Genomic DNA, 17,183 nt, shown 5'->3' on the forward strand with positions numbered 1-17,183 from the left:
TTCATACTCAATTTGTTCCACTTGTCATTTAATCATTGACCCCTTTTTCTTTCCTTGGTCTTTGTTCCAAAACCAAAGGACAACAATTGACCGGGACGGAGGGAGTAAGATGGAATCTAATTTATCAAATAATAAATTAATTTACTTAGCTTGTTATCAATTATTAATATTATTTTTGAGTTTTAATTAATCAACCAAATTTTATTTATTTGTTAAAGATGAAATTAGGGTCTATCAATTTTTATTTATCTAATTAATTAAATTAGGATTGTTGGTGCTTCGTGATGGCTACCTAATCAGTCAAATTAGGATGATAAACGGCTAAACTTTGAACATCAATCTAGCAAATCGGCGCTTCATTATTTCACCTAATTAGATTGATGGTGAACCGTGGTTCATGGTGGCTACCAAGTTAATCATTCAAATTATTATAATTACTATTATTAATATTATTAGTATTATTATCAATGTTCTTCTTCTTCTTCTAATAATAATAATAATAATAATAATAATAATAATAATATTATTATTATTATTATTATTATTATTATTATTATAATTATTATTATTATTATTATTATTATTATTATTATTATTATTATTATTATTTGATTCAATTGACTCAATCGTTTAGTTGATTCACTCTATTATTCGATTCGGCTCACCCATTCGATTCGATTCATTCGGCTCGGCTCCATTCGATTCGATTCGGCTCGATTCGATTATTTCATTCGGCTTCATTGATTATTCAGCTCGATTTAGTTGATTCCATTGATTCGATTCTAAAAAGCCAGAAAGAACAGGGCCTAAGTTGGTGAATTAACAATTAGACGTAAAAGTCGGAGTGGGAGTTTAGATAGGTTACATTAGACCTGGCAAACGGGTCAACCGGGTCGGGTTTGGGTCGGGCCAGTTTGGGTCGGGTCATTTCGGGTTTCTCAAATTTTCGGGTTAGTTCGGATCGGGTCAGTTCATTTCGGGTTACGGGTCTAATTCGGGTTTCTTGGTCGGGTGTGTTTCGGGTCAAGCGGGTCGGGTTAATTCGGGTCAGGCCATTTTCGGGTCAAAGATTAAGAGAAGAGAGACATTTCAAGTCTATTAGGGTCAATTAAAGTTATATTTTGTCGGGTCATTTTCGGGTTGAGTGGTTTCGAATTGGTCATTTCGGGTCGGGTCTGTTACGGGTCCATGAAAGCTCGGGTCATTTTCGGGTCGGGTCGGGTCACTTCGGGCTTCGGGTGTCATTCGGGTTCAGCAATTCGGGTCGATTTCGGGTCTCGGGTCATCCTTTTCGGGTCGGGTCAATCGGGTCGGGTTGATTTTGCCAGGTCTAGGTTACATGTGAATGTACAAGAGGATAAACGACATACAAAACGGATAAATCGAAAATACGTCATATGAATGCCAAGACGGATTTAAAAAAAAAAAAAAGGACAAGAGAAAAGACTCAAGCATGTAGTTGTCGGTAGCAATAGCGCAGACTTAGAATGTAAAGAGAAAAACAGACACTCCTAGAGATGACAATCGGGTCAGTCGGGTCGGGCCATATCGGGCCAGCCAACCCTTTCGGGTCGCTATTGGGTTGGATCATTTCGGGTCAAATAATATATCGGGTCGGGTCGGGTAATTATCGGGTCCGATTATTTTATCACATTATCACATTATTTGGTTTAATGATTTCATTATTAAGAGAAACGTATCAATCTAAATAAAAAATCACTTTCATTTGATTAATATTAAGCTTAATAATCGTCGGGTCATTAATTTAATCGGATCAGTATCGGGCCGAGTCAATATCGAGTCGGGTCTAGGTCGGGTTCGGGTCATTGATCATCGAGTCATGTCGGGTTATAGGTCGTTGGGCCGGTTTCGGGTTGCAATACTGTCGGGTTCTGTTGGGTGGGGTTTGCTCGGGTTCGGGTCAAGTAAGACTTGCCTGCTCTAGACACTCGCATGAAAAATAATAAAGATAAATGCCTCTATTTATACTAGTCACGAGGAGAACTAGAAACATTTGGAAACAGCTGAGAAGAGGAGCCCGGGAAGAGGCGCTAACCTCAGGCGGTAGTTTGGGTCTATTGGCAAATGTGGGTCGGGTCATATAAACTTTTGGCCGCTTTAAATTTATAACCCGCATTTGCCGTGGAAGATGATATTTTTGTCGAGGAAACGGGTTTGTTAGCGTTTGTTCCATGATCAAACTCAAAGTCTCACTACTCATTTTGCTCTCGTAAAATCTTGAAAACCCCTCTTTAAAACCTTGAAAATTAACAAACATTGTTACCAAATTATTATCTCCCAAATCTCCATAAAAATTCAAAGCTTTCTGCATTTTGAAGCCATTATTAGCTTAATCTAAAGAGATATGGAGGAGATTAGATCGGTAATGGAGGAACACATGAATCAAGTGGCGGATCTCATCCAGAAATTTTCCGGTGAACTTCGCTCCGGTTTCGGACCTGCTTACGATCATTTCATCGGTTTCTTCCACGCCATTGATTGGAAGGTTGTTCTTCATTTTATTATTGGTTTCAGAATTATCATTTGATGCTAGTTCGTTGATTTGTTTGTAGAATATGATCCTACTGTTGAAGCCATTTGTATTGGAGACATAGATAATTGCGCTTGCTTATACGAAACTTGATTTTTATCGAAGGGTTTATTGCCATTGTTTGAGCTATGAATCTTACATTTAATTAGTATGGAGTTGCTGCTTGGTTGTGAATTTGAAGGAGTGAACTTGAAATGTTAGATTTGTTCATGGAATGTCGCGTATTAGAATGTTATGTCTCTTTCGATGAACTTTGATTTCATCAAGTTGTTTATACATTGAGCTTTGAATCTTACATCATCTAATTAGTATGGTCTTGCTCCTTGGTTGTGAATTTGAAGGCTTAAAATTGAAAATTTTGATTTTTAGGCGGAATTTGATTCTGATGTCGATATATATGTACATGCAAATTAGAATGTTATATGTGTTTAGATGACCTTTGATTTTTATCTAGTTGTTTATACATTGACCTTTGAATTTTATATTTATTGAGTTGCTGCTTGATTGTGGATATGAAGGTCAAAATTGAAATGTTTGACTTGTTTGTGGAATGTGATTCTAAGCTTGATATATTATGTAGTCGAGAATTAGAATGGTTTGTTTGTTTAGACGAGCTTCATTGTGAATTTTGAATGCGTAAAATTGAAAATTTTGATTTGTAGGCGGACTGTGATTCTAATGTTGATAACTCAAGAATTAGAATGCTTATTTGTTTAGATGAATTTTGATTTCGATTATGCTGCTTATAGGCATCTAGGAATTGAGCTGTGTATCTTACGTCTGATTAGGATGGAATTGTTGCTTGGCTGTGACAGCTAACGAGTGAAATTGAAGTTTTTTTGTGGTATCTCAGATTGAATGAATGCGAGAAGTGAGACTGTTTTATAAGTTATTAGTCTACTTGGGAATTGAGGTTTTAGGTTTAGGGTGAAGCATTGCTTTGTGTTTTATGTAAAGCAAAAGAGTGCAAAAATGGAGCAGGGTACCTAAGATTCAGAGTAATGGTTGTTTGTGAGATGACAAGTGTATTGTTTGCATGCAGTTCATTAGGTTTCCTTGTACAAATTGCTCTCAATCCATTTCAATCTCCAAACATGAGTAAATGTACAATGTGAAGTTTGTCACATTTGATTTACTGACTATTTTCTCCATCTTTTTTTACCAAAATGTAACTATATATTCTCAGAAAAAATCGTCAATAATGTACTAACAACATAAATGAGATGGTGGGAGTATCAACTACATATTGGAAATAAGTCAAGGTGAGAAGAGGTGATAGACTGATAGTTTGATGGACGTTCCTTGTTCATTTGTGTCATCGACTAATAGATTGTTACTACATCATAAGTATCATAAGTGGGGCATCTTTTACTTCCACGTTATGACATTGTGTGACTTTTTCTTATCAACTTGTCATAAGTCTTAAACAAGCAAGGAATACCTGTGAAGACCTTGCTTTTTATGTTCTCAGGACTAGGTTATTGTCGCTTTTGTTTCAAAATAGCGGATCACTATGAAATGTGATAGTATGGACAGTCTGCACGTCATTTAACTTTGCAAACCCTTGTTCTTCTGGACATATAGGTTTGACCTATGGTACAGAAGATGAACAAGTTATTCCAGTCTCAGTACGAATAAAGGCATTGGAAGAATGTCATTGTACTGAAAATTAAGTTTATTTATTTTTGTTAAATTGGTATTCAAAATATAAGCTAATTTTGCGGTAATAGAAGGCAAGAAATCATGTTGTGATAGTTGTCAATGATGTATGATATGATCCAGCATTTTTGTATTATAAAGCCTAGTGATGATTACTTTTTGTGTTGTTGCTTATGGCATTCCGCTAATGCTGGATTACTGGAATGACATGCAGGAGCCTTGGCTGATGGGCTTGTTGGGATTCCATTTCCTTCTGTTACTGACATTTATCCTCACTAGGAAACATGTTAACTTCCAGATGGGGTTGTTTCTGTTGGCTTGTAAGTTCCCTATAGTTCATTTATTGTGATTTCTTTGTCTCTCGTAAAGTCATAATCCACTTCTCTATTGGAACATTGGAACAATATTAAGGATTTTGCCAGCAATTTCTACTCATAGTTATTGGCGGATATACGGTTTAACATTTGGGGTTCTCGGACACTCGAAAATTAATTACTCATTTTGGTGATGTTGCCATTTTTGTGTACTGAAAAAAAATTAATCTGAAATTGTGTATAGCCAGAAACCTCCTAAGCTCTCCAACAATAAGAGGAGCAGAAAAAAGATATTCCCTTCTCACTCTTAAAGAGTGAGAAGTGGAGAATTACAGATTTATGCATTATTATCTTATGCAGTATTATTTTTCAGTGACCATACTGATATAATTATGAAACTACATTCTCGGTTATGTTGCAGTATGCGGTGTATATCTTGCTGAAAGGCTCAACCGGTTTCTGAGTAACCACTGGCAAAGCTTTGCCACTCAGAATTATTTTGATCCGCTGGGACTTTTTTTCTCTGTGTTGTGGTCTGGTCCACTTCTCATTCTTGCAATGTTAATCTTGGTTAGTATTGTTGAATTATCTCTAGCTCCTTACTTGGCCAAGCATTCAAATTCTGGTGATAAAGCCTTGTTACATTCTGCTTTCCTTTTCTACTACAGATCAACACCCTCTTCTCCTTGTGCCAATTAATTGTTCGCTGGAAAAGGGCGGAGCTCAGGCATCGTGCACGGATAGCTGAGAAGAAGGCTGAGTGAGTCTTTACTAGTTACCCTTTTGATGTTTCAGGTCCAATTTGAAGTCTCAGTTCTTATGGTCTTCCAGCCCCTCGTTCTTGTGTTTTGTATTTGATCAGCAGCTGAGGTCGGCATTCATCTCTTATATTTTTGCTTCTACTTAGTACTTGTCATAGCCAACTGCGAAGACATTACTGATGTCTACATTGTACATTTAGACTGCTCATTAGTGTCATAGTTTTGTAGTTTATGTTCCAAACAAGATTATTTTCTTCCGTGATTTATATACAACGTAGAATAACTCGCTTGTTTTTCCCAACTTTTATACCAGTTAATGAGATGTCTGACTATGTTGGGGAGTATTCTGAACTCTTGTATACTGTCTCTGATTTACACTTACCTTTGTTTTCTTGTAGGCCCGCCGTTTAGTTGTTATATATGACCCTATTCTCCTAATTTTATCGATATATATAAATTGGACCACGGGCACTTCTGCACCTTCTTTTTGTTGACTTTTTTGTTCACGGTTGCTATAGTTAACTTGCGCACCATTTTTTCATTATTTTTCTAAGGTATTTTTATTAGTTGTCTTAAACCCCCCAAATCTTCTTAGCTTAGAAGTTAAGATGAAGCTATTGTTTATTACAAGCTAACCAATAGAGTTTTTTTCTTACTCAAATAACAACCGAGTGTCATGAAACAAAATGTCGGTATATTATTTTAACGAACTAGAAATTTGGACATGGCAAGATCTGTGCTTGCCTGCCTCAAAACATGGCTATAATTTATATTACAAGGTATAAACCCAGCTGAGAAAGTCGGGCTTTTGACATGAGAACTATTTGATTTATCTTGCATTCAAGAGCATCCTTAGTACACTTTTCATCTTTGGTCGTGCCTCTGATGAGGCATTAATGCAAGCCAAAGCAATTTTGAGCACTGCTAGCATCTGACTTTTAACTGCCGGTGAAGTTCGACTGACACTGTAATCAAGAATCCGATCCCACTTTTGTGGCTGTGATGAGTTACTCCAAACCCACTTAGCTAGTTCTGTCCCTTCACTTACTGCTTGCTTTCCTGTTATTAGCTCTAGAAGAATCACACCGAAACTGTAAACATTTCCTGCTAAGGTCACCCTCATCGTGTAAGCATATTCTGCAATTAAAAAAATTCCGAACATGAATATTCAAAAAAAAAAAAAAACCGTATGTATGTGGTTGTCTTGTACAATATTGTTTCATATTATAAGATTGCATAGGAGATTATGGGACAGGGGATTGTTTTGGCTGAATATTAATTGAAAAAACATCTCAAGTTACACATGCAAACATACAGCGCATTCGCCAGTCATATGAGTTGTTGATCAGGAAAGTATGGAGGCATGTAGATCATATCACATCACAAAAACTTACCCTAAACTGAAAAGTAAACAATTGGCTAGGAACCCGGAAAAAGGAATGCGTAAACAATTGACTTAGACGGAAGGAGTACAAAATATAGGAGATTGTATGTTTGCTTACCTGGTGGAATGTAGCCAACAGAACCAGCCACAGCTGAGAGGCTGCTTGTGGTCTTCGAGGGGTCGATCACCTTGCAGAGTTCTATGTCCCCTATCTGGGGTTCCCTGAGTGACTTCAGCATAACGGTTTTACTTCCAAGATCAAACAGAAGAATAGGGCCAGTAGAGCACCCGTGGAGAGATGCTAGGCCTTGCGCCAACCCAACTGCTATACTGCACCTACTAACCCAATCTAAAGGCATGCCTGAACTTCTATGGAGAACATCAAACAAAGTACCCTTAAATGTAATCTCATAGAAGAGGTAAGCACCATCTGAAGCCAACATATAGGCCAAAGGTATCATGATGTTTGAACTATTCAGCTTCCCTAAAGCCTCCAACTCCTTGCCAAAACTTTCATGACTACTTGGTTCAATTATCCTGTCACTGCAGTTGATTTTCTTGACAAAATAACTTCTTTCAGAAGGCATTATCACTTTGTAGTAGGAGGAAAACTTGGTACTTAAGATGAGGTTCAATGGATTCGTTACTGCTTCCATGGCTGTAGTAAAGTTAATGTTTGCTTTATGGATACTGCTTGTGGTCAACATGTGACTTTCTATGGCCTTTGGGAGAGGAATGTCGTCATTGTTTGGTTGCACTTCACGGTCGTGAGCCCTGCAAAGGAGTCTCTGTGAGATGGATACTGCAAGAAAGGCAACTAGCCCCCCAAAGAGTAAAGCCCCAATCCCCACTGCAATTTTAATTGCTACCATTCTTCTCCTGTGAGTCGAAACAGGGCTAGAAGTTGGAATCGGTATAATCCGTCTAATGAGAGAAGGATTTCCATCAGTGTCTACCACCATATGGGGAGGAAAGACCGGGCACACTCCTGAGAGGTTGTTGTTGTTGAGTAAAACCAATGTTAGGCTTAATCCGAAACGAGATAAGAAATCTGGAATCGTCCCCGAAAATCTGTTGTATGATAGATCCAAAATCTCAAGAGAAGTTAGTTGGTCAAGTGATTTTGGGATTGGTCCTGTAAATAGGTTGTGACTGAGATTCAGAGAAAACTGTAAATTTGTGGGCACTGAAACAATGTTGCCACTAAGTTGATTTTGCCCTAGTTGAAGTTCAATTAGGTTATCCATGCTACCAACAGTGCTTGGTATTGAACCAGTTAATTTATTGCCTTGCAAATGCAGGTAATTAAGGTTCGACAAGGCCGAGATTGAAGGAGGAATTGAACCACTTACTGAATTCCAACTGATATTCAAGGTCAACAAACTGGTCAACTTGGTGATTTCATAAGGAATTCGACCAATAAATTCGTTGTGTTGAAGGCTTAAAACCACGAGTTGTTTCAAATCACCCAGTTTAGAAGGTAATTCACCCGAGAATCTATTTCCAGCCAAATTTAACAAACTCAGTTTTTGGCATGAACCCAGTTCTGAAGGGATTGTTCCGCTTAAACTGTTGTTTTCAAGCTCCAAATACTGCAGGTTTTGAAGTTCACTAAATTGTATCGATAAAATCGTCCCGTTTAGTGAATTTCCCCCTGCTCTCAGTCGAAACAAACTTGAAGAGACATTAACAGGTATACTTCCTACCAACTTATTATTAGAAACATCAACTGATTTCAAATTTGGATGGGAGAGAAGATCATCAGGTATTGACCCACTTAAGCTATTGTAACTTAGGTCAAGAGTGTTGATGTACTTCGAAATCCCTGGTGGAATTACACCTGTGAAACTGTTCAAATAAGCAGCAAACCTCTGTAATGTTCTGATTTTTGCAATTGTGATCGGGATTTCACCTTGAAGATTATTTACAGATAGTACTAGTATCTCCAGCTTAAGAAGCTCACCAAATGAGGTAGGGAGATAGCCAGATATCTGGTTTGAGCTGAGATCAAGAACTGTTAGGTTCTTGTAGTTGGCAAGTTTTTCAGGTATAGAGCCCTGAAACTTGTTTGTTGATAGTTGAAGTTGCTCTAACCTTGTGTGTTTCCCAAGATTGACAGGAATTGATCCAGAAAGATTATTAAAGCTAAGATTCAAGCTTTTTAGACTTACCAATTCACTGAATTGACCATCTATGCTTCCTGAAAGCAAGTTTCGAGCGAAATCCAGGGACTCTAATGCCAGAAAACGACTGCCAAAAGATGGCACGAAACCAGAAATCCTGTTGCTGCTGAAGTTTACCAGTTTGAGCACCTGAATTCCCCCACAGACAGTAAAGAATTCGTCCGGGATTGAAGATAAAGAGTTATTTGATAGATGAAGAGCCTCTAAACTGGGAATTTGGCATGCAAGAGATAAGAAACTGGAATTAGTGAGTCCTTTGTTGGACAAAGAAAGTTGAGTAATATAACTAGTGGTATTGATATTGTTGCATGTTACACCAGCCCATAAACAAGGGTTTTCGACAACGTTCCACGATATTGAGGATGTTTGATTTTTCAGGCTGTTGGACAGTTTGATCATGGTGGATTTTTGAGCCGGAGATAGCTGAGAAGACACTGAATTCAGTAAGATGAAGAAGAAAACCATGTTGCCAAGTTTCATGTTAACTTCTGTTTAGGATGTAGGAGTATTTAGTATTTGATCATTAATTTATTGTTATTGTTATGAATTAGTAGACTGATTCATATGGAGGTTAAAGAATTGTGGTTACAGGAATAGAGAGAATAGATGAAAGACATATAGGAAAAACAAGGAATGTAGGAAGGATATGGCGTGTTGTTGGGGCGTAGACTTGGAAAAAATGTGTAGAGGAGACTTGGATGTTGTTTTTCTTTGAACAATGCATTGACCGAATTCAGTATTCACACGATTTTTCCAAAAGGAAATAACAAATAATGGTATGCCATCGTGGCTAAATTGTTTTCTTCGACGACGTGGATGTTTTTCATTTGAGAAATTGATTACCGAGTTGATGCTAGATTAGTATGTACAGTTTGTATCCGTTTTAACATTAAAACGAGTTAAATTATTACTCCCTTCGTCCCGGTTAATTGTTGTCCTTTGGTTTTGGCACAAAGATCAAGGAAAGAGGAGGAGACCAATTATCAAATGACAAGAAATTGAGTGTGAATGATTAAATTGTTCATCAAGTTCACTCTTAAAATAGAAAGGACAACAAATGACCGAAACACCCCAAAATAGAAAAGGACAACAAATGACCGGGACAGAGAGAGTACTATTCTTTTTATCTAACTGCTACGGTATTATTGTGATTAAATTAATGGTTTTTCTTCAAGTGTGCATCATTATGAGCAACACTGACAATAGTGCTAGGAAAAAAAATTCTGATTTGTGATGAATACTTTTCGTCACAAGCTTGTAACCTCTCACAAACTATAAGTGGGAGGGGTGTTGTAACAAGGTTGTCAGTTGCCACGGTCACAAGCGAGACTTATTCTACAAGGAATCGAGAGTATAACATTAACAATAATTAAATTCCGTACCATCACTGAAACAAGTAAACAACTCCTATGTAATTGTAATAGGATACTACGATTAAATAAATAAATAGTACTGTAGAGAAAATAAAAATCATACTGTCAAAATACTTTTACCTACAACTCCAAACACAAAAATCCAATTTCTCCTACTCACGCATTAAAATAGCTAACTTAACTAATAACCGTGTTCCAGAAAATAAAACAAAATCTAAACTCCCAAGTGCATGGGAAGCACAACCTATTTTGGATTAAGCATTGTACCAACAAACAGTATAACACCAGAAGTATCTTGTCTGATCATAAACATAAATGGGTGATCTGCTATAAATTCTATCCGAGGAGGCGGCGGTCCGACAGGTGGTGAATATCCAGGAGTTGAATAGGCCCAAGTGATAGCTGTGGCCACCGTCCCTCGTTCATTAGTCTCGACGCAACACTTGTGCATTATATCTGTTACGTACAACGGTTTTGGGTCGTCGATTATTCCTGTAAAATCTTCACAGTCCTCATCAAAGGGTGAGACCAATCCCAATTGCTTCATAGTTTCCTTTAGAGGAACATCGGATTCAAATTTAAATTTTGGGATGCGGAGTTCATTCACTTTAGTATTGTTAAGCTTGAATTGTTCATTGAACATATTTTCATCAATCTTGATTTCGTCAACTAGATTTGGCAATCCGTCCTTCTCATGTGGAAGGAATACATACATTGAAAAGCGCTTTGTGGATTTCCCTGTTTTGTACATCATCCTTATAACCTTGCACTTCTCGAACGTTCCGTAATCAAAGCTCCTTTGCCATTGGTTCATAAAGGGAACTCGAACTTTGTGTCCGTCCAGAAGATTAAAGCCATCATCTTTTGTGTCGTTCGATTCAAATGAATGTAGCCAACTTCCTTTGAAATACAAAGCGTTAGCCAACAGTAATGCAGCGTCGCGAGTGATGCTATTTCTGGTAAGAAGTTGTTTGATCAATCCTTTCGATTCTTGTTCGGCCCATGAGTTTGCTTCTGTGACCACTTGATCAGCCTTTAATCAAAGCAAATACTAGAATTTATCAGTTGTCTAGAGGTTAGGCAAAAACTAGTATGATCACTAAAAAGCAAGCAAATAATTTAAGACGGACATAATTCAACGCAAATCTTTACGGTTCAATAATTCCGTAGTCACCAAATTACACGAATAATTGTAAAATCATTAGTTTTATTACTTCATTCTTAATTTTCTACTAACAAGGAATATGATTTCCAGATAATCAAATTCTATTCACGTAAACAACTTTACAAGAGACTAACTAATTGGAAAACGAATCGAACCTGATTGACAAAATCAACAACCCTAGGATAAGCATCGTGAACTTCCCTCAAAACCTTTTCAAACTCATCCTTTAACGAAAATTGTTGATCCAACCACAGCGCATTAACATAAGAGATTTCAGGTGCATCTACATCGTCCGACGCTTTTAAAACGTCAGATAATTTGGTAGCAGCCGTATTTAACTCAGCCACATCACCGTTTCCAAGCAGTTCAAGCAACTGCTTTTGGGTCAAGTTTTCCGCTCCAACTGCGAGGATTCTAAGAACAGCATCAATTGATGCCGGAGAACAAACAACGCTCTTGTTGTTGTCTAGATTATCTTTAATAACATGTTTGACAACTATGAAACCTTGCTATTGAACTCCATGGAAATACCAGAAATGGTAATTCTGTTATAGAGAGATATAGTAAGGTAGTAGGAGAGAGAGAGTAAATAAAATGTTGTGTTGTATTAACTTAATCAAATGATTACATTATGAGTATATATACAAAGTAGTCACTTGATAACTAACAACTAACTAACCCATATGGTATATACTTAACCCATATGGTCCATACACCCCCCTCAAGCTGGAATGTCCCTTGGGAATTGCAGGCCAAGCTTGACAGAGAGAAATTTATGCTGAGCTGCCCCTAAGGGCTTAGTCATAAGATCGGCCTAGTCTTGCCGATCTGTCCGTATGTACTTGGGCATTAACACTCTCTCTTCATATTTGTCACGAACATAATGATGATCAATGTTGATGTGTTTAGTCCTTTCATGAAAAGAATTCGCACTATATGTGCAAAGCAGAAGATCTTGTCACAGAGCATAGTCACTTTGGTAGTAGGGGTACGATATGATTAAATCCTTAAGTAAACCAATTAACCAAACCGATTCAGACGATGCATATGACATGCTTCTATACTCGACGACTGCTTTCGCTCTTGCTAATCGTACGTTGCTTTTTAGTCTTCCAGAAATAAGAGAAGAACCAAGCATCATGCAATAGCCCGAGTGATTTGCGGGAAAAACCACATTGGCCCCAATCGCATCGAGTATAAGCGATTAGGTGTAAGTCATTCTGTCTTTGGGTAGAACAACCCAACATTAACAGTTGTCTTCAAATATCTCAGCACATGAACAGCTGCCTGTAGATGTGGTACCCTTGGTGTATTCAGAAATTGACTTAGGTGTTGAACTGCATAAGAAATATCTGGTCTAGTCAGGTTAAGGTATAAAAACCTGCCAATGAGTCTTCTGTACTGCTCTGCATTTTCCAGAAGTTCTCCATCATCAACAGTCAATTTCAAACCTCTTGGTAAAGGAAAAAAGGTGTCTTGACATTGTTCCATTCCCACATCATAGAGTATATCAAGAATATACTTCCTCTGATTAAGTAACATACCAGTGTCATTCCTGGCAACTTCAATGCCTAAGAAGTATCTCATGGGTCCTAGATCCTTAATAGAGTATGCAGTGTCAAGACTGCTCTTAACTGTAATGATATGTTTCTCATCATTACCAGTCAATAAAATGTCATCCACATAGACAACAGCCACAATAAAACTGTTTGTCAGGGGATGCACATAAGTGAATAGAGAGTAGTACCTTTTGGATCTCTCAAACCCTTGGCTCAGGAGAAATCTGGTGAGCTCCTGATTCCATTGTCGAGAGGCCTGTTTCAAACCATACAGGGACCTCTTTAACTTGCAAACCTCTTTAGATTTGGCTTTGGCATACCCTTCAGGAATCTTCATATAGACTTCTTCATCCAAGAAACCATGAAGAAAAGCATTATTAATGTCGAGTTGGTGCAAGGACCAACCTTTGGCAGCTGCTATAGCGAGGACAGATCTCACAGTGGAAAATTTAGCCACTGGGGAGAAGGTATGCTTATAGTCCTTGTCTTTAACTTGATTGTAACCCTTGGCTACAAGTCTAGCTTTAAATCTCTCCACACTTCCATCTGCTCTGTGCTTAATTTTGTAGATCCACTTTGACCCTATAGCTTTCTTTCCCTCTGGCAGATGAGTAAGCTCCCAAGTGTTGTTAGACTCCAAGGCTTCAAGCTCTTTGGTCATGGCAAGTACCCACCTTGGGTCTGCAGCAGCTTGCTTGTAAGAAATAGGCTCATGTTCAGCCATAACATGTGCCAAAGAGGCAACAAAATTAGGATCAAAATCATTCAAATCCTTAAGAACAGCAGCATGGAATGTTGAGGATGTGGTCTCAGAAGAACTAGCTGAGGATCCTTGATGAGGCAGTTTGATTTGAAGTTGGAAATTTTTAAGTCTAGAAGAAGTTTGTTTTGATCTACTAGATTTTCTTGTGTGTTTTTCTATATGAGTATTATTGGAAATATTATTATTGGAAGAAATATTATTATGTATGTCAATATTTTGAGAAGTATTATCATCAAGTATAGTTGTACTACCTTCAGATATGCCAGCAACTGGTTGAGTTTCATTCTGCACAGTAGCATCTTTATCAACAAGAACAGTGCTGTCATTATTTTCATGAAGAGGCTCTGAAGGTGTAGTAGTGACTGATTCAGGAATAGTAGTGACTGATTCAGGAATTATGTTCACAGGGTTAACCAGAGGAGTGTCATCAGTATAAGACACTTCATGAAACCCATCTTTTTTAAATGGAAGAATGTGTTCCTTAAACACAACATCCCTGCTCACAAAAGTCTTGTGATTATCTAAATCATATAAATGGTACCCCTTTTGAGCAAAAGGATATCCAATCATGATACATCGTCTTGCCCTGGCACCAAACTTGTCCTTGTAGGTAACAGGTTGGCTAGCATAACAAGCTGCTCCAAACACTCGTAATTCATCATAAGAAGGTGGCTCCCCAAACAATAATTCATGTGGGGTCTTCCAGGCAAGAACAACAGATGGCATCTTGTTAATAAGATAGGTGGCAGTCATTAGGCACTCACCCCAGAATTTAACTGGCAAGTTAGCATGAATCTTCAATGCCCTAGCAGTATCAAGAAGGTGCCTATGCTTCCTTTCAACCTTACCATTCTGCTGAGGTCTCCCCACTATGCTCCTTTGATGAACTATGCCTTTCTCATTAAACAAAGCAGTACATTGCTCTTGAAGAAACTCAGTACCATTGTCACTTCTTATTAGCTTAACAGTGGCCTTAAACTGAGTATCAATATAAGAAAGAAAATTTTTGACCAACTGGCCAACCTGACCCTTATTCTGAAATAAAATGGTCCAAGTGGCTCTACTGTAATCATCAAGAATAGTAAGAAAATACTTGGCCCCTGAAAGACTAGGCAATTTATATTGGCCCCAAATATCCATGTGAAGGAGTTCAAAACACTTAGATGCCCTAGACTGACTTCTTGGAAAGGGGAGTTTGTGATGCTTAGCTAACAAACAGGATTCACAAAAAAAATTCTTTATTGATAGTCCACATTTGGGTATTACATGCTGTATCTTATCACATGAAGCATGACCAAGCCTAGCATGAAGTAAACTGAGTTCTAGATCATTACTAGACTTACTGCCTTTATGTAAAGCACCTACAACATTACAATGCTGATGCTTATGAACATCACTATGAGTGTTACTAACTCTTCTTAAGACAGCATACACAGTGTTTATTATAGTAGTCTGTAATAAGGAAGGAACTGAAGTCTTGTACTTGTAAAGATCACCACTCTTAAGCCCTTGACCAATAGTGACCTTACTTGAAAGGTCCTGAAAGATGCAGTGAGTGGGATAAAACAAGACACACATGTTAGTATGCGCAATAAGCTTTCCTACAGATAGTAGGTTTTGCTTAAAATCTGGAACATAAAAGACATTCAACAAAATAATGTCAGGTGAGAGATGGACAGTCCCAGTTAAATGAACAGATTTAAGTGTTCCATCAGGCAATCCCACAAGAATAGGTTTAGGCAAGTGTCTTATGTCATGTAAGAGTGCCTTATTGGCAGTCATATGATCACTAGCCCCTGTGTCTATAATCCAATCCCCATTGAGACAGGCATTACTAACTGAATAGGCTTGAGAATCAGTAAGTATACCTGCAAAGTTAGATGTGGATGAAGCAGACTGATTAGCAGAGAAAGCCTGAAGAACTTGCTGAGTAACAGAATTGATGATACCATCCACCATGCTAGAATCAAAGGTGAACTGGCTAGCTGTCTGTGGTGATACAGAAATCTCATCCAGAGGAGACGTGGCCTGGAAAGAAGAATCAGGAAGTACCACATCAACATTGTGTGCCCCTCTTCTATACACATTGTTGCCCCCAGTGAATGTCAGACCAGATGCTTTCCCCTTATTCTGCTTTGCCTTTGCCTTGAGCAAGATAAAACACCTTTCAATGACATGACCAGGCTTCTTGCAATGAGCACAAGTTTTAAGACTATTGCAGTCTGCAGTGTCATGCCCTCCCTTGTTGCAATGAATGCAGAACTTAGAAGTAGAAGCATCAGAGGACCCTGCAATCTTTGGCTTCTTGTGATCAGGCTGTGCTGTCCTAGCACTGGCATAAGCATTTGCTTCTGCTAAGACTTCAACAGCTTCAGAGATCTGTTTCTGTCTCTCAATGGTTTGCAACTGACCCAAAACCTTATTAATATGAGGTAAGGGTTCCATTGACAGAATGTTAGTGCACATCCCATCATACCCAGCATTCAAGCCCATGAGAAACTGAATAAGTTTGGCATGATTATCCCTGTCAAACATTCTTTTGAGCAAATTGCATGAACAAGAGTTGATAGCACCACAGGAACATTGGGGAATAGGGTCCAGGCTGTCTAAATCCTCCCAATTCCTTTTCAGGTTACTGTAGTATTCAACCAAAGACGCATTACTCTGTTTAATGGCACTAAGATCCTTTCTAATCTGATAGATTTCTAAGGCATTGGCCTGGCCATATCTCTCTAGAAGTTCATCCCACAGATCCTTAGCACTTCTAGCATAAATCATATGATCACGAATTTCCTCACTTAGAGAGTATTTAATCCAGGACATTACCATGATATCACAACGAATCCATCTATGATATGTCTTATCAGTCTTAGCAGGCTTTTTAAGAGAGCCGTCAATGAACATCTCCTTATTTTTGGCAGCTAAGGCAAAATAAACCTCACGCTTCCAGTTAAGGAAATTAGTTCCATTAAAAGCAGGAGTAACGAGCTTCATATTAGGTTGATCCGATGTACTCAAATAGAGAGGATCATCATAAAAATCACCAGAAGCAGAAGTCATCGACAGATTATTTTCAGTAGACTCAGGCATGATGATCACGAGAGAAAATAAGCAGACGATGATCAGAAGTAAAGATATTAAGAAAAATCAGGTGAAAACCACAGAATTTTCACAAAAATTAACCAGATGTGAAAAGCGATCAAACGATATGCAAACGAAAGCAATCGATGAGACGAAAAGATCAATTGACAAATTGAAAGACAATTGATGATGATCCTCGCAAAAGAGACGAAAAATTCGAGATTTTACCTCAATCTAAGAGATAAATTTAACCGAACTTTCGAAGATAAGAACGAAGATCACAAGATGAAGAAGTAGAAGAAATGCGGAAGCGATTATAGCTCAGGAAACTCTCCGGCGATTGATACCATATGAAACCTTGCTATTGAACTCCATGGAAATACCAGAAAT

The 17,183-nt window shown here is 38.0% G+C and overlaps 3 protein-coding genes across 3 annotated transcripts; 1 reads left to right on the forward strand and 2 right to left on the reverse strand.

Annotated features, from left to right (window-relative positions):
- The first annotated feature begins 2,147 nt into the window (after positions 1 to 2,147).
- On the forward strand, positions 2,148 to 5,630 carry LOC141596927 (uncharacterized). The gene is made up of 4 exons (XM_074417203.1): positions 2,148 to 2,506; positions 4,425 to 4,530; positions 4,946 to 5,094; positions 5,193 to 5,630. Exons 1-4 carry the CDS (start codon positions 2,366 to 2,368, stop codon positions 5,286 to 5,288), a joined length of 492 nt encoding a protein of 163 aa, XP_074273304.1. The 5' UTR covers positions 2,148 to 2,365; the 3' UTR covers positions 5,289 to 5,630.
- A 330-nt stretch (positions 5,631 to 5,960) lies between these two features.
- On the reverse strand, positions 5,961 to 9,580 carry LOC141596926 (uncharacterized). Its single transcript, XM_074417202.1, has 2 exons — positions 6,788 to 9,580; positions 5,961 to 6,422 (listed from the first exon to the last, which is right to left on the reverse strand). Exons 1-2 carry the CDS (start codon positions 9,330 to 9,332, stop codon positions 6,115 to 6,117), a joined length of 2,853 nt encoding a protein of 950 aa, XP_074273303.1. The 5' UTR covers positions 9,333 to 9,580; the 3' UTR covers positions 5,961 to 6,114.
- Positions 9,581 to 10,316: 736 nt separating this feature from the next.
- LOC141595318 (serpin-Z10-like) lies at positions 10,317 to 12,531 on the reverse strand. The gene is made up of 3 exons (XM_074415282.1): positions 12,421 to 12,531; positions 11,546 to 11,899; positions 10,317 to 11,258 (listed from the first exon to the last, which is right to left on the reverse strand). Exons 1-3 carry the CDS (start codon positions 12,529 to 12,531, stop codon positions 10,470 to 10,472), a joined length of 1,254 nt encoding a protein of 417 aa, XP_074271383.1. The 3' UTR covers positions 10,317 to 10,469.
- Between the last annotated feature and the right edge of the window lie 4,652 nt (positions 12,532 to 17,183).

This window comes from Silene latifolia, chromosome 8 (genome assembly GCF_048544455.1).
Source record: "Silene latifolia isolate original U9 population chromosome 8, ASM4854445v1, whole genome shotgun sequence".
NCBI classification, from domain to species: Eukaryota; Viridiplantae; Streptophyta; class Magnoliopsida; order Caryophyllales; family Caryophyllaceae; genus Silene; species Silene latifolia.